This window comes from Molothrus ater, chromosome 6 (assembly GCF_012460135.2).
Source record: "Molothrus ater isolate BHLD 08-10-18 breed brown headed cowbird chromosome 6, BPBGC_Mater_1.1, whole genome shotgun sequence".
Classification (NCBI taxonomy): Eukaryota; Metazoa; Chordata; class Aves; order Passeriformes; family Icteridae; genus Molothrus; species Molothrus ater.
The window spans coordinates 25,892,072-25,916,448 of NC_050483.2; the positions used below are offsets into that span (position 1 = coordinate 25,892,072).

The following is a 24,377-nucleotide window of genomic DNA, read 5'->3' on the forward strand; positions in this document are numbered from 1 at the left end:
CAAAACCTGTCTGTATAGATTACAGTAAAGAGCTGAGTTGCAACTTGTGGTGTAAAATTGTTGTCTCAAAAGACTGGCAGTAGTATGAGAAAGCTGCCTGCCTTGTGATAAGTCATTTGTTCTACTAGATCTTCTTTAGAACAGTCTTGCTAGAATTTGGTGGGGGAAGTAACACATTCTGCTAGTATCATGGTATGGGTGTATTACAGGATGAATAATCAAAATAGTGCTGGGGTAACAAAATTGGTCTGAGGAGACAATGGGAGATGAAGATTTCCAATTCAGGATAGTCCATCCAGTTGCAACTGTCAGGGCAGGAATTGACACAGGTGAGTAACATCAGCAGTGTAAACACACAGAAGATGCCTTTTTGGGTCAAACCGGTGCTCCACAAAGCCCAGCATTCTGCCTGGGACCCTGGAAGATGCTATTTAGTGAGAAACACTGTGGGCCCTGCTGTACGAACCTTTGTGGTCTATTTGCTTCATGCTCCATTTTTACATTAGGGATGTTAGGAGGTACATTTCTACCTTTTTCCTTTACTATCTGCACATGAACCAATTGTCCACTGAGTTTGTATAAATTCTTTTTGAGCTTCATAATATTGTCTGCCTCTGCAGCCTCCTTTGGTGACAAGTTCCTAGAGTTCACTGTTCTCTGTGGAAAGAAGGACTTTTTTTGTCTCTGTTAAAGCACATTCCTACTAGTTTTCATGAAACTCTGAAGTTTGCTTCTGAATATTGTGAGTTCTGGTGATCTTTTGTTCTGCAGCCAGCTATTGGTAGTGCCCATGGTTTTGTAAACCTTTTTCATAACCTCTCTTTATCCAACCTGTTCTCTGAACTGAAGAGTCACAGCATTTTCAGTCCCTCCAATAGTTTTTAGAGACTAAAGTGTCTCCTCTGAATGATTTCTCTGACTCACCTTTATGAGACATTGTATTACTTGGAATTGCTCTGACCTGTTAGACCCACAGTTCTCCATAGTGTGCCTGAGAGCCTTTGAGTTCTACCTTTGGTTGTGGTAATTGCAGATGTGTGCTTTTTTTCCTGAACATGGGGAGCTTTGATAGTCTGGGATAATAGAACTTGTACTCAGTTGATATTGCTGGTACTTTTTGGTTTTAAGGCTTTTATATTTTCAGTGAAGGAATCTTGTAAAGGCCATTTAGTAGGGTTTTGGTTTTGATCCAAGTATGCATTTATAGTTTAGAAAATCTTGTCTCAAGTTTTAAGATGATTTTACTGTGGAATGTTTGCAGGGCTTATAGTCATGTTTTAAAAATCACTTTATCTGTGGCTTTCTTTGACTCTTTAGTATAAATAGCAGGAGAAAAAAAGTTATCCAAATTAAATTGTCTAAAAGTTATATGTGTACACTGAAGAAATACTGTGTGCTGTCAGATATATTTGGAAAGAAGAGCTCCTTATCAAATTCTTGGTGGGTCTTGTCCACTCCAGGAAAGCTGTGTTGTTTCCAGAGCTTAGAATGGGGCAGGGTCTTGATGCCTTATCAGAAATGGTGCCTTAGTCTGTGGTGAACTAGTGCAATTATAACATTCGGGAAACTCTGAAGTCAGTGCACTGGGATCCTTCTGTGGGGAAAAGCAGAACAACTTTCCTTTTAAAACACTTCAGCATTTGAGGGGGAAGCAGGAGGATATAATCTGTTGGTGATACCTACCACCCAGGATATTACAGTTTCATAAATACATCCCTAAAGCTGAGGGTTTAAGTAGCACAAGATCAGAGTGGGAATGCTGATGACATACCTCTTTAAATGGATAGTTGCCATTCTTGTCTGCTTTGTTTTGTTTTGAGAAAGCAAAACAGGGTTGGGTTCAGGTCCTACAAAAGCATACAGAGTACCTATTATCAGATGTCTGAATACTAGCACTCCATAATGACGTGTGGCACTTTTAAGTCTATACTGTGTACTGAAGACTTTCTAATTTAAGGTCCTTCCCTTCCATTCACCCTGTACTGTCTGACCCTTCAAAAACTGGGAGCTGAAGAGCAACTGGCACTGCTGACCTGAATAGAACAAGATCCAGGTTGTGGTGAGCTGGGAGTTTTCCTCTTCTCCCAGGCAACTAGCAATAGAACACAGGAAAATGACCTCCAGTTGTGCCAAGGAAAGTTCATGTTGGACATTAGGAAAAGTTTCTTCACTGAAAGAGTGGTTAAGCATTGGAACAGGGTCCCAAGGGAAAATTGTTGAGTCACCACCCCTGGAAGTGTTAAAAAATGAATACCCATGACACTCCATGATATGCTTTAATTGGGCATGGTAATACTAAGTCAAATGTTGGGCTTGATGATCTTGGAGGTCTTTTCCAACCTTAATGATTCTGTGATTCTATGATACTAGAATGGGATATTTCCTCAGCAAAGATGAACGATTACAATTGAAACACTTGCTCTGAGTCACGTGGATCTTGAGAATTGGACATGTCTGTACATGCTATTCTGGAATAGCTGCTCTCAAACATTCATTTTGGTATAATGATGCTTTAGGGTTTGGCTCTTGGGAGGAATTCAGCAAACCCCAGAAGTCTTACTCCTTAATTTTCAAAATGCTCTCATGTTATGCTTATTTGGAAACAGCTTCTGTGCTTGAAAACTCACTGTACATTACACTGACTCCCATTGAAGCATGAAAAAGAACTGAGGAAGAGTATTGAGGAGATGTGTGCAACAGGGAGCTTAGGAGAAAATCCACAGTACATGAGGGAAGGCAGGGAAAGAAAGGAGAATTAATGAAGTCTGAATAGAAGGGTTGACTTGGGCAAGAACAACAGTTAAAACACTCAAGACCTTGTGAAGCTAGTTTTCATTTCAGGAGTATCTCAGTTTCAAGTCAGGGACCTAGGATCATTTTGAAAATATCATTCATTCATCTGTCTCCCTTCAAGTTACAGAACTGAGTTTGAAAAGTATACTTGAGTTGTAAAAAAAAAGGATGTGGAAGAGGGGCATGAATTTTTGCTGGGATAATGCAAGATGACCTTATGTTTATATCAAATACGTTACTTCTTAACTTGTTTATCACTTCCTGTGAAGTATGAAAAAACCCATCTGACTTCCAAATATGTTTTGCATTCTCTTATTCTGCTACTTTAAGGACACTGGAACATACTATTCCCCTCTCCCCTCACCAATTTTTTCAGTCACCATCTTATGGAAAGGGGCCATCTTTCTATTTGTAACATGAACCACACAGATGGCAATCCTCCCTTCTCCATTTAAACCAACGACAGTACACATAGGAGCTTGGCAAACCCATAATCTTGCCTTGCCATATCATCTCATCATTGTGAGGTATTCAACCAGCTAGATGTTTAAAGGTCTAATAATCCAATCCATTTGTCCTAATAAACTCCTCAAACAACCATGATGAACACAAGCAGAAGGATGCTATCAAAGTTACTGATACGAAGTCAATATTGCCTACCATGAATAAATGTAATTAATATATATCATAGGATGAAACATGGCATAACCTCAGACATACTGGGGTGCTTGGGCTTTGTCAGGATTCCCTGCTTAGACACAAGAACCTGAGAGTGACATGATGAGCATACAAGGAGACAGTAGAAAAGATGAAGAGACTGACAAACTCAAATTTCAAAAGTAGATATGGATGACTAAAATGAAGCTTCTTCACTTGCAAAGTCTGCAGGCTACAGTCAGTTTCACTTTTCTTTTTGCCAGAACACTTCAAAGCTCATCTGAAATGGTTATTACTCATAATGAAATGGAAATTGTTGTTCTGCCATTACACAGGAAGAGAAAAGATTAAAATACTTTAACTGCTTCTTAGCATGTTTTAATACTGCCTGTGATCTGTCAGCTGCAGGAGAAGTTGATCCCTGGCCAGACTGCTCTGTATTTGGTGGATGAGCTATTTTTATTTCATGAATAATGCTTGGCACTCAACACTCACCAGTGATATCCTATAAATGTCACTTATGATGAGTTTGGCACTCTAGCTCAAGGCCATGGAGTGGGGGCTACTCAAGTGTATTTGTTGGGGATTCTTCTTTCTTCAATTATTGTCTAAAAGTTTATTTGTTCATTTGATTCAGTGGACTGAAGGAGTGAGCACAGGAAAGGGAAGAGGAGAAGAAAGAGGGAGAGTGAAATTTGATGTTATTGAGTGTCCTTGATTGGTGGTGGCAGTTCTATGCTGGAAGTGCCTCTGAGGTGTGTGTGGTAAAACTTGCCTTGATCGACTTAAACCAAAGATCGGCGCAAGATACGTTTTACATGATCCTTGTGCTTGAAAGTTAAAATAGTCAGCATGGTGCTCTTACAGTGTATGGGCTGTGCCTTCAGGGTCTGCCTGGAGCAATCCTGGAAATGAACCTGTCTCTTATGGGATAATTTGCCATAAATCAAATTCCTTTCAAACAGAGCCTATCTCTGATATTTTTGATGTGTAAATCAGTTCCAGAGAAGAAATGCTTTAGGGTGGGAAAATATTTGCCTTTCAAATATAATCTACCATCTTGACCTTATCAATTGGCAGTGTCCGAAATGGAAGGCCCAGTTTCATTCCATTTGGCTTTCTCACACTTGTTTACTTCTGATTTCTGTCAACCTTCCACGTGTATGAGAACATTGTTGTGGCAGGGTCTGCAAATCTCTGTGCAGGGTTTAGCTTGCCCTCTTTCTCAGAGGTGGGCTGTGCTAGAGCAAGGGCTCTTTGAGAGAGTTGAGGCAGGCCTCCTGAATATGGATGGAGATAAGGTGGAGAACTGGTGTAAGGATTGAAATGGTGGGCAGTTTGTGCATGAACCATAATACTCCTTCTAATTCCTGCCTTCCAGGCATGAGTCCATCTCTGCCCTGTCCTCTGTGCCTGCACTCTCATCAGACAGTGATAAGGATGGTGAAGATGAAGGCAATGATGAAGATGAGTTACGAGGGCTGCAGTCTTTCCATATTCAGTCCAACTGCAACACTGAGAGAGACTCAGGTATAAATGCTAGAGGGACATGAGCAGAGCTGGAGGAAAATGGCATGGATGTGAAGGGAGGACAAGATGAGAGACACTGGCTTAGGGATAAAAAGGTATGGGTAGAAAGAGAGAGGCCAAAGCAGAAGCATATGGATAGATACCAATGGGTAATGTGGAGCTGCTCATTCCTGCATCTGAAGAGGTGTGCAATTCAGAGTTCTCTGTCTAGAAATTCAGTTGTTAAATTGGCAAGTTTCTTGCTAGCTCCAACTGGCTAAAGAAATTTTGAATTAGTTTAGTGTGCTGGGGTCTACAAGCTATTAAAATTCTGCAGAAACCAAAAGAGATTGCCTCAAAAGAGAGGATTTTAGAGATGTCTGATAAAACTTACAGTAGAGATTGCTGTTATTAATTTGATGTATTTTTACCACAGATGGCACAGTGTATTGGAGCAGATTTTTTTTTCCCCAAGCTTTTGGGAGGGCACTGCACTGTGGCAAGTGTTCTGCAGTGGTCTGCTGATTCAATGGAAATCTTACATAAAACTGTATGTCTCTATTAAAATTTTGGTACAATGATTTGGGTAGTCAATGGGAAAGCATCTGTTGACAGTGGTTCAAAAGGCGTAGGAAAGATGAAGTAAGGGGTTGTTAAAAGTGGGACTGCTGGCCAGGATGTCAACTAGGTGCATATCTCTTTACCTTTGCAGATCCAGACCTTACCCTCTCAAGAAGCCTTTCCCACTGGGAAATGAGGAGGGTGAGTTACTAAACCTTCAGACTGTATTTCTTGTTACAAGGAAACTGAAGGAGAAATTCCCAGAGAGATTAAAATCTGCATTTGCACGTGTGGGAAAGGTGCAGCTGTGGTGGGAAACTACTGAGAAGCTTCTCTCTGAAGAATGATTTAGAGATGGTAAAATAGAGCCCAGTTTAAGAGACTAAAGTGTTTGGAGTCTAGAGCTGCGCTTGGGATTTTTATATCAGACTTCTTCCATCAGATGTTATGCTTTTGTCTTTTCATTTTTGATCTGAATCTCATGTGGTGCTGAAGCTGTTCATATACTTTGATCTGAGCAAGACATTTAACTGTTCAACTGTGCAAGAAGCAGCAACAAAAGTATCATTTTCACTTGATGCTTTATGATTAAAGGTGCCTTTCAGGCTGTCTTTTAGACAGTTTTGAGGCTTTTATTGAGATGGACATAAATATATTTTTCTGTGTTTCTTGTGGTTTTTTATCCTGTTTTTCCATCAGCCAAGCTCAGTCTCTAAGAAAGTCTGTGTTTTAATTTCCCTCAGGCCAAAGAGATAGCAGCAATCCAGCGCTCAGAGGCACCGATGAGCAAGGTGCCCCGGCAGCGTGGCCGCTGGTCCCAGCCCAGCAGCAGCATAGAGATGACAGTGAAATCCATGCTCGACCTGCGGCAGCTGGAGTCCTTCTCTGTTTCCCGTTCTCCAAGCCGAGACTCGCTGTCCCAAAACAGCAATGGGGACGACAGAGAAGAGCACACTGACCTTCCTGTGCATGTCAACAAAGTAAGGGCAGTACTGCTCTGAGGAGGGGAACCCACTCTGAGTGCATCTGTCCTGCATCTAGTTGTTATTACGTACATTTATTACTACCTGAGGCCACTCTTTTTATTGTTAAAGGTCTTCTAATGACTTTTGAGGTACCTTATTAGATAACTGTATTGTAATTCATACTCCTGCAATGTGTGATTCTGCTGTCTTATCGCAGAGATCGTATGGGGTCAAGGTTTCCCTTCAATGGCAGGAAGACCTCATGTTTTCTTTTAGCTCTTTGAATATTTATGTCAAAAACAAGCTGAGAAGTTGAGCTTGGAGATACAGGTGTGTAAGAATCTGTGTCTCTCGGGCTGTTGTATGAGTCCAGCCCAGCTAGCTAGGACCCTGGCCCACACCGTCTTACATGGACAAAGTAAAAGACAAGAAGTGCTCTTCTCCACGTGGGGATGAGTGTCCTGTTTATTGGCTTGGGAAGGGACACTTCTGGTTCCAGCGACCACCCATGTGGGACAGAGCAGGTGCCCTTCTTGCAGTGGACTTTTATACCCAAGGAGGGGGCGGGGAAAGAGGACCACGGCCAATGGGATACTATTGAGGAAGGGCGAGGGGAGGGGTAACCAGGGGCCAGACCACCAGGGGATATAGCAGAGGGGTGCATGAGGGAAAGACCATGTGATGGGAGAGGGGAAATAACAATCTACGTGATATAACATACTCAGCACAAATTTCCCATCACCCAATGCAAAACAAACAACTAAATAAACTATTTAGTGCAATACAACACAGGTGTGTAAAAACTTGGTAACCTGTGACCTCACTCTGCTGGAATGCAGTTTCTTGACTCCAGTAACCACTGCAATGTGGCTCACATGAAGCCCTTAGGTGTTGGCTGTGCTAGATGTGTAAATTCTCTTTGATCTTTGTATTGATGGGTCGCAGCAAGTAATGAGTGCTCATCCTCAGAAAGCTAGTGCCTATTTTCCAGTAGCAGTCTGTCCGGTGCCTAGCTTCATTAGAAGTTTTGCCTCCCCTATAACTGTGTGACTGAGAAGAGGATTCAGATTGTTGTGTGCAGTAATTCAGTTTTTGAGCTGAAATGGCCCAGTTTTGTGAATTGTCCAATCAATCTATAGAAAGTAATGGAAGAACCTTCTGCCACATGACTTACACTCCTGATGTGTGATCAAAGAGTACTTTACCAAAGAACTTTAGGGAATTGCAAATAGGAAACAAACCAGAAAAGTACAGCAGTAGTCTGACGAGTTTAGTAAATAAGGAACAGAAAAGACGTAGGATTGCTGTGTTTTCTGATCTCAGATTACTGAACATATTCTGTGCTATAATGCATACTTTCTAGCCCTGCACAGCACTTGCTGATGTAAGGTAAAACACTGGTAATATCTAGTTTTCTCTTTTTAATTAAACCAGGTTGGCAGCTCAATACCTCCCCAAGATAATGGGTCTTGTGCACGACCCCAGGTGATTCGTCTTGTGTCTTGTGAAGAGGGGATTTTCTCTCAGGAACTGGAACCTTCTGAGAGTGAGGAATGTGTAATCTACCCTGAGCAAGATGAAATCCATCCCGCAGACTCTAGCAGGTTAAAAATAAGCTCTCTGCTGTGCATGGCTCAGATGTTTCTGTTCTGGTTTTCTTGCAGCTTGTGTGGTAACTTTGATGACTTGACTTACTGCCTAATTGATGTCAGACATGTTTAGTTGAGAGTTTTGTGTCAGATGGATGCTAGAGGAATATGAAACTAAGAAGGCACCATTAAAATAATTTTCCTCTGAGGGAACTGCACATTAGCAGTCTCCTCCAAGTTTTTTTTTGTTGAGTAAACAACTTGAGAGTAGCCTTTTTGCTTTCTGCCTTATCTGGGTTGAAAATAGCAAGGGAAAACTTGGAAGCTGGAAAACTCACTAGCGACACATATGTGGCAGTGAAATGCCTACCCAGCAGAAATGACAGGACACTTATTTATGAAAATTGGGCAAGAATTTAGTAAACGTAGTGTGTGATTACTCTTATGTGGGAAATAGACTGAATTGCTCAATACAGATGGAATTGAAAAGGACATTGGAGACAGTGGAGACCTTTTTTATTCCTCTGCTGTTTCTTCTGTTTTAATATTACATAATTTAATTTTTCTGTGCTCCCTTTTATTTTTCTTCCCTGAATTTTGTTCTTCCCTTCCCCTCTTAACCTGATGCTAGTAGCTGCTTAATTTCCTTTGTTTTCTGTCATGTTACAGAGGCAGGGCTGATAGCTTTAGACAGATATTCAAACAAGAGTGCATGCCAAGATTTTGCAGTTTAAGCTGCAAGGTTTCGCCTAGCTTATTTTTCATTTTTAACTTTGTGATGATAACATTTGGACAGAGTAGACTCGTGTGCTGCTCCATCATGTAAGAAAGGGAGACCCTCCAGTGATGTTGGATACAGACTGGACGCATGGCAATGTTTACAGCGTATGGGAGCTGCCAGGAGCAGTTGCCATTCAGTTCTGCTGATTGACTTCTGCATCCTAACTTGCCTTGGAGTACGTTTGAAACCAAAGTATTCCAAAAAGTGGAAAATGGAAGTCCTTAGGCATCAGGCAAAAGAACAGTGCTGGTGACATTTGACAAAATAAGTTCCATGAAATCACAACAGAAATCAGTAACCCTTTCATACAAGATTGTATTTTTGTATGATGTTCTTCAGTAAATTAGTCTTTCTCAAAGCCAGAATCTTGTATATTTTGCATCACAGAATTTGCCCAAAGAAGCAGGTCATGAACATAGGAAAAAAAGTGTATTAGAGCTTAAATCTATGGCAGACTGGAGTTTCTCTCCTGTAGGTGTAGGCCTGGTTTTAGTCCCTTTTTCATCATGTAAACTTCTACATTTTTTCCTCACCTGTGCTAGAAATCAAGCCAGAGCAGAGTGCTGCTGGTGCCTGGTAATCATGGGAACTGACAACACCCAGAAAATCAGACAGTCCCCTTGGGACTTCCATGTCCAAGCTTAATGAAATGCAAAAAATATACTGTATTATGATGAGAGAAATCAACTTCTCTTTCTCTTTAAAGCCTTACATTTGTAATAGAAGGTGTTACTAATACAGGTAAGGCCTTATTAAAGTTAAAATGTGCTTCTTTACATGTAAACAAATATGTCTTCTAGTGTTGTATCTTCCTGTCTCTCTTGTAGTGAGTTCCAGGTAAAAGCATTGCCCCATGGGAAACTATGTAGAGGTTATCAGAGTAATGGATGCCCAGACAAACACAGTCCAGACAGTGCCTGCTCTGTAGATTACAGCAGCAGTCGTCTGTCCAGCCCAGACCATCCAAATGAAGGTAAGATGCAAAGCCATTATAAATGTATTTATTTATATGTGAGCTCTTAGTGAGCTGATCTGAGGTCACACTATTAGTCACACTGGCACTGCTGTACAGACTCAAGGGCATTTGAACAGACACCCCAACGAAGCCACTGTAGAAGCAGGAGTTGGTGGACTTTCCTTCTTTCCTTGTGCACCTTTGGCTTTCTCTTACCTCACTAGCCAAGGAGGCAGGTTTAGTACTGATTATGCCATTGGCTAAGCTGTTTGTAAGATACAGTACATTAGAGAATTACTGCATGTAATGCTGACCGACTTTAACATTCTAGGTTCAATTTAGCATCTTTGTTGGTGTGTTTTTTTAAAATTTGGCTAATGTTACTCTGATTTAGTTTTTACAGCACTGGGTTTTTTTTGCCTTTTCCCAGATTCAGAGGGCACTGAGCCTCTAAGCGTAGATGGTGTTTCAGACCTGGAGGGAGAAGAAGGAGAGGAGGATGTGAGTACTAGCATGCCTGAGGGAGAAATTCCTCAGATACCTGATCAAGAAAAGTTCCTCAAGGAGCATTTTGGGACCCTGAGCAACACTGATGGAAAAGGTACATCTCTATATTTTCAGGGGGGAGACTTGTAGGGTCACTCCTGACTTTTGCCCTGTATAAACCAAAACAGGCTTTAAGTTCCACTAGGCTTTCATGGATGTGTGTATATATGGGAAGAGGGGAAAAAATGGAAAACAGTGTAAGAGGCTGAAAGAAGAGTTAATATCTGTTAACTTCATCGGCCTATGTGTTAATTTCTGTAGATGAGATTGGGCTCTGTGTCAGTTTGTATTAAGTATTGTCCCTGGAATCCTACAGAGCTGTTACATTGCTCCCGGACTGGTTTTTCCTGTAGTAAAGGAAGGTACTGACGGCGCGTTCGCCCCGCATAGGTGACACGCAGTGGCCTCTAGTGGTGCATCCAGGCATAGCCAGTGTCACAAAAGAAAAGGCTGAAAAGCTGGGTGGAGAGAGAGAATAAGAGGAGACATCAGAGTGGCAAAGGAGCTGGTTTGTCTTTATCAACCAACTCCAGAATAAAGCATATCTTTTTAGAATTGATAATGGTTACAGGCAGCAATAGCTATGTGAGTTTTTCGGGTTCTTTTTTTTTTCTTTTTCTTTTTTTCTTTTATTTTTTTTCCTCTTTGATGGGTTTGTTTTCTGCTTCATGCCAGTGCCTCACAGTCCTATAGGCAGGATAGGACACAAAGGAAAGCAAAAAAGGAGGAGGCGTACCCTTAGGGAGAGTAGCAGCTTAAGGCAGAGTAATCTAAGTAGAACACTAAAGGCAAAGGAAATACAATTATTTCATTCTCTGTGGCTTTAGCTTAAAAAAAATACCCTTGGATATCAAGGAACACTTTATAGTCTCTATGATAAGAAAATTTACAGAGAATGCTCTGTAAATAAACTGCTCATTTTTCTTTCTCCTCTAACCAAAATTTTTAGGTGGCTCATGTAGGAATCTGGAAAGAACCGAAACCCTCAGCATTTCCTCTCGCTTTCTTTCCCAGTCCCCGGCTCTCAGGTATGGCTCTGCTTGTTTTGAGTGTTTCTGTCTGTGTATTTATACTAATATGAGTAGGTCTCATGCTAGGTTCTGGGTGAAAATAGCTGAACAAACTTCTGGCCTTGGTGTGCCTTGGCACAGCAAAGTGTTAGCACAGCCCTTGGCAGGCTGCTTGCAGACTCTTGTGATTTGGACAGGTTATCCTGGATCACTTTAGCTGTTTTATTTATTCTAATGTAACACTATTGTTTGTTCTTTTCCCTCTTTCAACAACGTGCTTAATTGTTTCATGATTAATGCCTTGGTTGATTAAGTTGGAGGAATTACTAATAATCTAATTTTCTCTTCACTGTTTATGCTCTGTTTATTCTTTTGCATTTCATTCAGCTTGGACAATGAAAGTAGATTTGTCAACTTTTCCTTTGTTTTACAGTCCTTTCTTACTCAGCTTTTTTTCTTGGTCCCATGCCTTCACAGGGTGTTCTGGTGTCTCGCAAAAAGCCTCACTGGGATATTATTCTTCCCTCAACCCTAAAAGGCCTCTGCAAGCTGTTTCCTTTGTTATTAAAAAAAAATCCCAACAAAACAAATAAATTAAAAAAAATTAAAGCATTAGATCAATGTTTTTGTTGATTTGGGTTCATAAATTTTTAAAACACACAAATACTCGTATATTCCTCTAAAATGACAACCTAAAGTCTTAGTTCAAAGGAATTTCATCATATAGGACTAAGCAGATTTGAATACATCTTCTAAGGTTCACCAACTGTGTCCAGATTCAGCATGGTAGGGAAATTTGTTTGTTATTGCTGTATTCAGTTGCTGTAGCTGCTGTCAGGAATGCTTCTTAGTCTGATTCATGTGTATTTGGGAAGAAAACCAATGGTAACTATTGTGTAAGCTTCTGGAGAGCTGCAGTGATGAGCGAAGGAAGTCACTGGTGCTGTAAAGATGTAACAGGGGAGGTAGTTTTGGGGCTTTGAATCTGTTCAGCTGTTTAAACATGCCAGATTGGAAGTTGCCTCCTTTCTGAAGTAAGCCCACTGTGTTTGTCTGAAATGGAGAGGAAGAGGAAATTAAGCTTTCCTCTTTAAGATACTGACCAGCTTTCCTAGTCATTATGCTTTCATAATGTTAGGAAAGCATATTTACTTCCTCTTAGGGTTATCTCAGAATTGAAAAGATTTAAATTTTAGTAAGGTGAGCTGAGAGAAAAGACCTGACTTTGCCCAGTCTTTCCTATGCCTGGAATTTTTCCTTCTCTTTTGTCTTCACTTTTTATGATGTCCTCCCTGGAAACAGCAACCCAATGCTATCTGTGATTGCAGTCTCTAGTCAAGTGCCTGAAGATCAGAGCTTGCAGGGTTGAATAGAATTAGGTGGTAACAGCTTAGGGCATTTTTGACTCAAAAAAGTCCAGACAGGGAGGAGTTCTTAATTCCAGAGAAACTTAATGCATGTTCCTCTCTATCCAAGGGAACACACTTACTTGTTTTAACTGGGATTTCTTTATTGTGTTCTTTAGACAACTGTCACTCTCTTCATCCAATCTGACACTGGTTTCAAAGCCCATCGAGCCACCAACCCAGACCAGTCAGTTTACATCAAACCTGTTGAAAAATGACAGCAGCCATCCTGGTGACGCATCGGAGAGCAGCCAGCTCCTGGAGAATGTAAATTCAAATCGAGCTGCCTGTATGCAGAAGAAGCGCAGATCAGCTTTGGAGCCCAGCAGAGTTGGTATGGCTCCTGGACGGGTTATTGCCTCCTTTCCAGAAGGGCCTGTGAATGCAGTCATGAGGAAGGCACAGTCAGTGCATGACCTCGTGCATGAGGGTAAGCACACACATTGGAATGATGGTACCTGAGAATGAAATGGGGACATCTCAGTGGAGGTTTTAAATTTAGCTTGTCTTTCTGCATTCTGAGCTACAGGCTTTACATGTCTTCTAAATCCTAGGCTGTCAAGGGAAAATATTTTAAATATTATTAATTAAAATATTATTTAATATTTTTAATTTGTCATGCAGATGCTGGTCTTCTAATTATCAGTGTCTGATATTTGTTTGACATATGTGGGAGAAGCACTGGCAAGGGTGAAATAAAGTATTAGCAAAAATATTCTCCCTTGCTGTGGGTGGTTGCTCCAAGCTAAGACTGAAGGGTGGGGAGGAGAGAAAGAGGGAAGAGGCAGTAACTGAGAGCTTACTGTATCCATGCCCACTGTGTGAAATAACTCTATTTTTGAAACAAGTAACTCACTAACTGTTAATAAGTTTGTTTAAAAAACCAAAAAAAAACCCCACATGATCACCACAACAGCATGTATCAGTTTTTGCCTGCTTCTTCTGGCCTCTGTCTTAACAGTCACAGTGGTCCAAGGTCTTCTGACCATACATGTTAAGGACAAATCTCTCTCATGAGGAAATCAGAATTGTCTGAGCAGGATGAGGGATGGCAAAAAAAGAAAGCTGTTGAGGCTTGGTGATACTAACCTGAACACGTCTCACAGGGGCTGAGCTGAGCCATGTTAAATTCCAATTTAGGAATTCACTGCAGGCTCTTGTCTATTTTTGGTATGTTTATCTGTTTAATTTTCACAGATAAGGGGCCAGGAGTGATATCCTCTGCCAAGCAGCGTCCTCAGACTCTTTTGGTGGTTGAGAAGGATCCCAGACCTAACAATTGCAGGGTGTTATCAGCCAGTATGTTGAAGATGGATGGATCTGGAACTCTGCTGGCCAAAGATGTCAGGGCTGCAAAACCAAAGTCCTACATGAACCCCACAACCAGCTTCCGAGCTAAGATGTCAAGGAGCATATCTGTAGGGGAAAATCTGTACCTTGGTTGCTCCACTGAAATGTTGACTGATGGGAGGACTAGCCCTCCAGTGACAGAGAAAATGCAATTTAGTTCCACATCAGATGCTGAGAAGATTAAGCTGCCAGTGAAAGAAAACGTTCCAGTGAAACCTGCACTCCAGCCAGTTGTAAACTGCTCATCTCCCAAGTCCTTCCACAGCAAGTTGGCATCATCAAACCGAGCACATCTGATTCTTGACATTCCCAAGCCATTGCCTGATAGACCCACACTGGCCTCCTTCTCACCCACTACCAAAGCAAAAACCCTGCTTGAGCCACAGTCTCCACAGTCACCTGCTGGGGCCTCCAAAAAGAAACCCTCTTTTCCTGAGGTCCGAACCTCCAAGAGGGAGAATCAAGCTGCTGGGTTTCTCGTTCCTGGTAGAGAGGTCTCAACAGGGCTTGTTAAGGAGAGCCCAGTGGATTATCCAGTCTCGAGGACAGATTGCCAGGATGAGCCAGGGGTCACTAGTCTAAAACTGAGGGAAGTGTCAGAGGGCCAGCAGCTAAGGTCTCCTGAGAGCACACTGCCCAGGGGCAGGGAGCGGATCACCGGCATCGCATGTGTGCTAGACAGCCAACCTGGACTTTGCCCACTAGACCCCATCAGGCCCAGGTCTCCTACAGCTATAACTGCCTCGGCACAGGTCTCAGGTGTGCATGGATACCCATCTCTTATCTTCCCCCTTCTGTCTCCTGTCTTTGTGAACCGCCTCACGATCCCATCACATTTCTTTACGTCCAGCTTCTGGCCTGTCTCGTCCTGTCTGCACCTGTCTCGTTCCATAAACCATCCCCTCAATGGTGAGACACTTCTTCAATCTAACATCTTTTTCTCAGTCTTTAGTTTCCATTTCCTCTGGGTCTTATGTCTGACAGTCCTTCTTACCTGGTTTTGTAGAGCTCAGAATTGTCATGATTTTAGTGATTTAGCTGTACAACTACCTCTAGGGGCTCGAACCTCTTTGTGGTGAATGCTGAAAGCTCATATGCTGGGAATCCCCTGAAGTATGTAGGTCACATTCCTCACCCTCCTCTTGGAGCACGTTTGGCCAGCAAATGAAGGTACAGGCCAACATGTGCTAACAGAACCAAGCAAGCACAAGTAGTACTGGCAGTGAAGCTATGCCAGGCAGCTCGAAGTTTCCTTTGTTAATATGCAAGTGTGCAGGGTCCAGAAAGGTTTGCATACAATTTTCTCCCATGAGATAAAGTTCATGAAAGTGAGCTCCTTGCTGTAGCTACCTGTGAGAGCAAGCAGGTTTTTGTGCTGTTATCACTCTGCTTTGAGGACATGTCTGCAAACTGAGTATGTGCAGGGTTTGAACATAAAAAATGTGCATTAATTTTTGGATTATCTCTAGTTTGGAGAAAAAGATACAAGATGAAAAACTTTCATCTGCTGAAAACAGCTCTAAGAGCTCTTACAGGTCTCAGTTTAAGGTAATTCAGTCAAATGAAAACTAGCAGATAAGTTCAAATTGAAGCAGGAATCTATCCTGCCCTCCAAGGCAGGAAAACCTCCAGAGTTTGGGGCGCTGTTTAGTTCCACATCATCTCCTGAGGTTTTTCTTTTGTGTCACAATCAGAAAGGAAATAAACCTTTCTGAGCTGTGTATTAGAAAGCTGAATGTTAACCACTGCACTGATAGCTTCTACCTTAAGGGGCTATACAGCTTTTATCCCTTTTGTTATGCTGTTCTTACTCATATCTGAGAAGGGATAGCTCTGTAATCCTGTGATAGTTGCCTTCTGTGGTGCCAGGCTGTTACACCATTCATTGGAATGGTGCAACACAATATGGTTAAGCACAATATTTATGCACCAAATCATTGCAGAAGGTTTAATCTGGTTTTGATGCACTGTTATTTTTCTTTTTGCATTTCTAGAGAGATCAAACACCTTAAGATTGAAGCACTATTATGTAAAACAGGAAATGTGATATTTTGTCAAGGGACCTGCAGTTATCATACCATTGCTGCTCTGAAGAATAGTGAGTGCAACTGAAATTTTCAGACCCTCCCCCTACAGGGGTGAGATTTTTTCTAGCTCCAGATGCAACCTGAAGCTGTGGAATCACATTCTACAGCAGAATTTTACTTGTCTGTGCTCTTTAGGCTGAGTTTTCTCTTCTAGATTTGCGAATCAGGCTACATAGCAAATGGTTTTTGGTCAGTTTGCAGAATTAACACAGGTAGCACAGATAAAGATTTTCAGTATTGATTTTATTTTTTTTTAACAACTCCCAAGACATAGCACACCCTGACAGAATATTTAACATATTTAACAGCATCCTTTAGTGAGTTAGAATGATATAGCACTGTGGATCGCAATTTTTTTTTTTCTCAGTAGGCAGCTGTCAGCCTTAAGCTTCTTGCAGACCACATTTCCCAAATTTTTAGTGGTAGATGCTGGAAAAGCTGTTTAGATCCAAGTTGGCTATTGCTGTGAACAACTCACTGTGGCTCCTGGGAATCACGTGGCAGTTTAGATGAAAACTGTAGGGTTGATAGAGACTTGTTCTGCTTCTGACTTGCACTGCTACTTTGGATTTCCACCTAATTTTTCTGTCCTTCAACTTCCCGCTTGTATAACAGCTGCAAATAAAAAGACTTCATTGTACTTATTAAAGTGTTTTGACATCTACAGTTAAGATGCTGTAGATGTGCTTAGTACTGTTGCTGTGTTTAATATTCTCTGCTGATTTCTGAAGAGCTCTGCTCTGCACACCCGAGAGGCAGAAAATGCCTGTTACTTAAGCATTTATATTAGGTTTTGTGATCTTTCTCCTGACTGGAGCCTCCCAGAGCTGGAGACCAGCATAAAACAATGATCAGAGGAGAAATCCAGAAAAGAGAAATGAGAAGAAACAGCTGGGTTTCAAACATAAAGAGGAAAGGAGGGGGGCAGAAATCAAGAATCTTGGATTGCACTGAAGCCCACTGTCCTCAGACTCCATGGGTGATTTAGGATCAAAGGATGCAGATGGAAGGATTTGTTCTTGCCCTTTTGTTCTTTGTGGATGTTTTTTGTTTATATATAAGTAGTTGTTTTTCTAGCTGTATTTGTTCATGCATCATCGAGATGTATTAATAAAATTAGCTTAGGTCCTCTTCAGTCTTTTCAAAGATGGTGTTCTTAGAATTGCAGACATTACAGTGCTAATGTGATGAAATTTTTGACTTGGGTAACTGAAGAAAGTTGAATGTCCTTTGTCCAGGCCTTTGCAAATTGAAGATTGTGTTTGTGTGTCTATGTCTTTGTTCATGGTTTATGTATAACTCGTGAAAGTGTTTATTGTAAAAAGATTGCAGGCCTTCAACTCATGTTTTGGAGATCATATCTGATGGGGACAGGCAGAAGATGCTGTCCTTCAGTTGCTTGCTTTTATTTTTTAGATTTGGATTGTGGTCTATCCCCAGTGTATGTTATGTGTTGCTCAGCAATGCAATTCTGTTCTGAGTTTGCTTGTCACAGCTCCTGTGGAACTCAGTCCTCACTAGAGAAAATTGCAATAATTCAGTATAATCCATCATGCTCTGTGCTTTTAATACACTGTGCAGAAGGATGTGTGAGGGGAAGCTTGTAGATTTCTAACTAAGTAGAAGCTAAATTAGAGGCTCTTTGGATCAGGCCCTCATGCCTCTGGAAGCCCTCATGCAAACATGGTTTTAATTGTAATTGGAAATCACATGGGTAATCTGTGACTGTAAAAAAAAATGTGCAATTTGAGGAAAAACATTGCTGACTTTGGAGAGTCTAAAGACTGGAAAAATAGGGGTGTTTGAAGCAAGCAGCATGTCTAGTTAGTATGAAGGAAAGTTCATACAGAATGTGCCTATTTAATAATTTGCTCAAACCAGCCCTAAATATTGAATGATAAGTTGTGTGTGTGTGATGTTTCAGATATGCATTAAAAAGCCTGTTTTCTTACCAAACTGTGAGGTTGTGGATAGTGGAGTGTCTGTGCCTTACCTTGTGCTTTTATGTTTTCTTCCCTCCAGAGTTGGGCATCAGCATAGAGCAGTGTGAGCACGTGGTGTCCGAGCTCCAGGACAGCATGCGCAGAGCCCTTCACCTCTACCGCAGGGTGAGTGACTGAGTGACCTCACACACGGACTCTGCTATGGTAGCTGGGCTTTACAGCCCACAGGCATTTTATGCTGATGTAAGTGCTTGCTGCCTCAAGGTGTTCTCTTGACTGTGTGTTCAGTGACGCAAGCTGCCTGGCTGTCCACTTGACTGCACCTTCAACTTGAACCAGGAGCTCCTGATTTCCAGTTCTTGGGTTTTCCAATGGTTTGTTATGATACTCTGAGCAAATCAATTAGGTTTCCAGTCTGTTTAGCCTATCTGTAAACTGAAGATTACAGTATGCTCTTTTTCAAAGGGGTATTAGGGAATTAATTAATGGTTATACACTATTTCAGGGATATGAACTATTACAGGAGCTTTGAGTTTTATTACCCCATCTGTTCTTTGTCTTTGATGCCTGGGAAAAGGATTAGCAAATGTGGGATACCATGGGAATCCAGCTGTGAGAAGAACATGCAGCTGTTCACATGTCCCTCTCACCTCTATACCAGAGCTACATGCAGAGCAATATAACAGCTCTTTGTTCCTTTTCTTACCACTGATCTGTCAGGTCTCCTGCAATGAGTGTGAGACTTTGATGGTGAGCATCTTCCACATGGGCCTCTGCAGCTCTGGCCACAGCACTTGCATTAGCTCTCTGACCTTGCTCTGTTCCTGGGACCAGCTGCATTTGGCAGACAGGAGGGACTGGAGACTGTGGCCCTGTGCTGCCGCTGGGAAACACATTACCTCCTTAAGCCCACTATAAGGGGAACACTGCCCAAAAATGTGCTTCCCATCTCTGTCCTATTGGACTAATGCCTGTGGATTTTGTGCAGCTAGGGAGTATTGGATGCATGTCCTGCTATATGTCTAAATAGGCAGTCTCAAATGTTGAAGAAAAGTAGACTTGATTGGTTGGCAAGTCTTTATGGCTTTACTTCCCTCAAGGGCTCAAATTGCTTACTTGGTGCTCTACCTGAACCCCAATGCATTCCTTGTTTTCCCCTCCTCTTTGTTTTCAGGTACTAAATGATACGGAATCTTCTACTGACAAAGATAAAATAGCAAGCCTCCTGACAGAAACATTCTCTTCCATGAAGAAAGAGTTGGACTCTCTGAAGGATGCAGAAGAGCTTCCAAAAGACAAGGAGGCACTGGTGAAGCCACAAGATAACACTAGCCCACTGAATGAGGGATGCGGTGCCAATCTACCGAGTCCCAAGAGTTTGGGCGATGAGCAGACACTCGCTTTGTTGGAACAGTACTCGGAGCTGTTGCTGCAAGCTGTGGAACGACGCATGGACAAAAAACTCTAAGAGGGGTGGCTTTCAGGTGTTTGTGAATACACAGAAATAATTGCAAGAAGAGGACCACAGAGAGAGCTTCAGACCAATGCTACCATCAGCTGGTCTAGGGCTGGTGGAGATACCTTTATAAATTGATTTCCTCAGGCTCCAACAACTTGTTCCAATTCTTAGCAATGTGCTGGCCACAGTTTTAATATTTGTTTCCCAATGGTCTTCAACTTCCAAGACTTCTAAACAAAGTCTTGAAAGAGGAGTTTGGAGAAATTGCCTTGAAATTTCTTCATAGCCAGGAGGTCAGGATGTTTGACATCTAAAAATACAGGGAAAATCCAGTTTATCCAAGAAATTCTGAACTGCTGACTAAAAGCAAAGGTTGATGTGAAGCCAATCCCTTCCTCTCCAAGACTTCATAAGAATCAAGAATCAGACTTTTTATGGGTTTATTTATTAATTTATTTCTCTTGACTGTTGCTCTATGCCACGTTTGTGGCTGTTACCTTTGTCCTTTAAAAAAACTGTCAGTCCCTTTGCCATATCCCAGCGAGAAACAATCTCTGTATTATAAATCCCCAACAGGGAGACAGGCTGGAGTGTCTGTGCAATTAATGAACTGTTCTCTGCTTAGGTCTTTTCTTGCTGTTCTTGCTTTTCCTCCCTTGGTTTTGTTCCTTCAAGTAATCCTGCTGTTGTTATGACAACCCTGTCTGCTTTCCTATTGTGTCAAAATAGTCCCCACACTGTATCTTATCTGCATTCACCTCCAGGGAAAGGCTGTGTATCCCTTGGGCCATGCTTTGGAGATTACTTTATGAATTCATCAATGGTATTTTTAATCTGGAATCTAAATACTTCAGACTGGGTTTTCTGCAGACATTTTAAAAATTTGATTTAGATACAATACAAAAGTTTATTTCAGCCAGTTTTCATGATTAGGAATTGGATATTGACTTTGTTACTATTTATTTTTGGAGAAGTGACATGGAAAAGCTGGTTTCTATCTCATACAGTGTCACTATGGGATTGAGAGATCTTCAGTGCCACGGCTCATCTGTGTCATTTGTTCATTTCACTGTGATAGGAAAATGTTTTCTCCTTGCCTTTACATGAAAACAGAACATTTACATCACAAGAAAGCTGGGATTCTTTTACCTTTTGTAAAGCTATTTCAAATCCCCTCACAAAATTATTTCCTAAGAACTTCAAATGAGATATTTTGGGGTGTGATGACCTCCATTTCCCCTGCCTCTAGCCCCTTTGCTTTTAATGAATTTCTGGTCTGAGAAACAGAATCTTCTCTTCTTGCATTTGTATGTGCAATATTCTTCTTGCCCTGTGGAGCTTCTCTAAACCCATGCTAACTTGTGTCTATTGTGGCTTAAAATTGTCCAGTGATGTTTTTTAGGTCAATGATATAAGCTAAGAAAAACAATTTTAAACCAATGAAATTCTTCAGCACCTTCTCCCTTACTCCCACTCCTTTCAACAACAGGGGAAAATACGCAAAATGTTTTATTTCTTGCATCTCCAGTCTGTCTTGCATTTATTTTAAGGCAGAGCAGTGTAATCTGAGTTCATAAAACTAATGCAAGCAACAAGAATTTGATGGGAGAGAGACTGCTACTATCTGTGGAAGTCAGTCAGAGGCAGCCAGACTGCATCACTTCGTTACAGAGGTTACAGGGTGGAAGCAGGTTTTTTCATTTTACTGTCCTGGCTGCTGTTTCTCTGAAACCCTGTGGCACTTGGAAATGTGGTCTGTTGACTTCTCTTTCTGTGACTGCAGATCTGCGGTGCAGCCTTTTTTCTGCTGGTCTGGCCAGACTGGCATAGGACAACCTGTTTCTCCTGAGTAACTGTAGGGCTGATAATCTGCAGTTCTGTCTCTCCCCTAACAGGTTTGCTGCCTGATCACTGCTGTGTGCTTCAGGACATGGCAGTGTGGGAAACATTTTGAGAGCTTTCGAGCTCCTTCTGCCTGTAATTGAAATCTGCTTAATCATGTTTCAGGTGTTCTTGCTAACCTTTCCTTCCATGGGCTTGTACTGAAACTTTAAAGGGGTTATTTTCTAGTCCCTTCTCTGCACTGTATTCTGCTGAATCAGCTGGTGTGCTCAGTCCCATGGGCAGCTTCTCTTGCACAGACAGGTTTTGCAAAGGAAGGCAAATTGGAAACCAGAGAGGAAATTTCTGGCAGTGCAAAGGTGAGCTGGAGATGCCATGAGTGGAATGTGTGATTACAGTCATGTTGGGTCTGTGATGGGAGTTAGTGTGGGTCAAGCTTGCTTTTGAGGTGACCAGTACCTCCACTTTCAGACTGTGAACATATGTCCTGGTATACAGGGAATTTCTTGCTGTACTGGGGCCACAAGACACTCAGGAAAAATAGCAGCCCCTTCAACCCAGTTATATTTTGGTACTGTTGATAATGGTTTGAGGGTCCTTTATAGTACTTCCTTGTGCAATTTTTTACCATTTTATTATTTAAACATTGAGGTAGTGACAAAAAGGTCAGAGATGATACAGAAGAGCCAAGTGGTGAGAATGAAATGACCATGAAAGTAAAGGACAACAACCAGCAAACCTGGCATAGAGATATGAAACAAAGCTCCTTGGAAATAAGTTGTGTGAAGCAAATCTGATTTTTAAGCTGATCAGAGTGGGTTTTGTTTCCTGGAATGGATTTTACTTTGGATCATGGCTGTATACAGGAAACCAGAGGTAAAATCTGATCAGAATGATGGCGAGAAAAGTGTTGGGTAAGTAGATCAGTTGGAGAATGGTTGTGTAGTTTAACATAAATTTAGAACAGTGTATGTAGGAGACTCGGGAAAACAGTAGAAGTAGAGATGATCTTGGTCTGTAGAACACCATTTGGCCAATACCTGTGAATGATACAATACCAAAAGGCTTCAGGAAAGTAGATATAGGACTTGGAGATGGTGATCTGTAATTGAAGGATGAATGGGAAGGAGTTGGTTTTTAAATATGTTCTGTTGAGCCTCTTGCTTCTTCTCTTGCAACTGTTCTCTAAGCAACTATTTGTTTTCTTAAATGGCAAAGTCCTGAGCTGCTTGTTCAAGGCTTTGATACTTTGAATTGATTAGAAGCCCAGTAAAGGAGATGCTGGTGCCACAAGTTTGTTGCTGAGACGGGTGTGGGGATAGTGTTGCTCTTTTTAATTTAAGACTGATCTAACTAATTTTTCCCTGCTAACTTCCTATTGCTGGCAGTAGGAAATATTCCTAAAACCTCTAGTTAACAGAACAAAAAGAGCATAAATGCTTTGCATTTGCACCTTGTGAACATGTTTCACTACAGGCTGTCCATTGGGCCAGGTAGAGAAATAATGAATGGTAACTGCCTGGGAAGTCAAGAGGCTTGTCGGAGGAGGTAATAAATTTTAGTCTATCCCTCTTAATGGTTTGTGATCCCTCTTACTGGTTTATGTGGGTGTTAGCATAGGCACAGCAAGATACCTGTATTACGATAAGTTATTTGTTTAACATAAAGCCTGAAAAAATAATTTGGATCTACCTATTCTCTTTACATATATTTTCCCTTCTTCAACCCAACATTCCTGGTCAAAATGAGAAGTTTTAGGTTTCTTTTCCATCTTGCAAATAGTACTGCTTTGCCTGTGGAGCCCCTCAGTTTGTTTAAGGGCTCTCTTGAATTGGGACAGTAGGAAGGGCTGCAACCTGAAAGGGCAGCAAACTGTTGTATTTCCTGCTGCAAGCAGGTAACACCTTCATCCTCCCCATTCCTCAGCAGCACTCAGGAGCTGTGTGTATGGGCATCCACCTTTCTTCCACCTCCTCTCTCAGGTTGTCCTCTCCTTTCCCATGCCACCTCCCAGGTGATGACTGGGGCATGGCCTTACAGCAGCCCCCTCCCCAGCCTACCTGTTTTTCAGACTTCATCATGACTCAGAGGAATTGGGACGTTTCTTTCTGGGAGTAGAAACATACCAACTTAATTTTTTAAGAAGAACAAATATGTATATACTTATATATAAGGAAAAGAAAGAAAGAAATACAGGTATTTAAACACCCTTGGTAAATTCATGCATGTATACAGTGTCTTCTCCCCAGCCCGTTGGATGTGCAGCATCCAGGACACTAAATGACAAAAACCTCATGAAATGATAGACAGGTCTTCTAGCAGCCCCCCGAGAGAGCAGGTGGTTCCTTCTCTGGGTAACTGTGGCGTGTCCCATGTTTCAGGTCGTGCGTATGAAGGACATGGGGCGGCTGGGGCTGTGCTCGTGTCACACGGGGACCCGCGCGGGGCAGCCGCGCTCGGAACAAGCCATGTGCGCCCCGCGCGTCCTCCTGCGCCCGCGCTTCGGGCAGGGCAGGCATCTCCTCACCCCTGTCCCCCTCCTGCACTGCCCTTTTCCTTCATTCCTCTGAAACACAAACAAAAAACCCTTCCTGCTTTATTTATAAATGCGTGTTTTTATACTTTCGGCTTTAGGCAAAATAATACTTTGTCTTTTTTTTTTAATTATTATTTCGGAAAAGAATTTAAAATTCCATTTGTTGGTTGGGTTTTTTTTGGTTGTTTTTTATTTTGGTTTTTTTTTGTTTTGTTTTGTTTTGTTTTGTTTTGTTTTGTTTTTTGCACTGTGAGGCTCCCCCGGGAGCTGTTTTTAACTCTGTATCCATTTGTACTTCGTGTCTTAAACTGTTTCAATAAAAACGTGACCATTTGTTACTGAGCTGCGCGACTCACTGGGGCATTGCGCCCGCGGTTCGTTTTCCGGG

At 41.7% G+C, this 24,377-nt stretch overlaps 1 protein-coding gene across 4 annotated transcripts in view; it reads left to right on the plus strand.

Annotated features, from left to right (window-relative positions):
* The window catches only part of MAPKBP1 (mitogen-activated protein kinase binding protein 1), a 101,865-nt gene extending 77,534 nt beyond the window's left edge, over positions 1-24,331 (plus strand). For 3 of the 4 annotated variants that reach the window (XM_036383283.2, XM_036383280.2, XM_036383281.2), the window contains 11 exons: positions 4,832-4,980; positions 5,672-5,721; positions 6,264-6,500; positions 7,920-8,089; positions 9,683-9,828; positions 10,241-10,411; positions 11,306-11,384; positions 12,892-13,202; positions 13,970-14,881; positions 18,232-18,317; positions 19,327-24,331. In XM_036383283.2, coding sequence (XP_036239176.1) covers positions 4,832-4,980; positions 5,672-5,721; positions 6,264-6,500; positions 7,920-8,089; positions 9,683-9,828; positions 10,241-10,411; positions 11,306-11,384; positions 12,892-13,202; positions 13,970-14,881; positions 18,232-18,317; positions 19,327-19,620 — 2,605 coding nt within the window. In that variant the 3' untranslated portion in view covers positions 19,621-24,331. The remainder of the gene's footprint in view (positions 1-4,831; positions 4,981-5,671; positions 5,722-6,263; positions 6,501-7,919; positions 8,090-9,682; positions 9,829-10,240; positions 10,412-11,305; positions 11,385-12,891; positions 13,203-13,969; positions 14,882-18,231; positions 18,318-19,326) is intronic. The other variant, XM_036383284.2, reaches the window with a different exon arrangement.
* Positions 24,332-24,377: the final 46 nt, after the last annotated feature.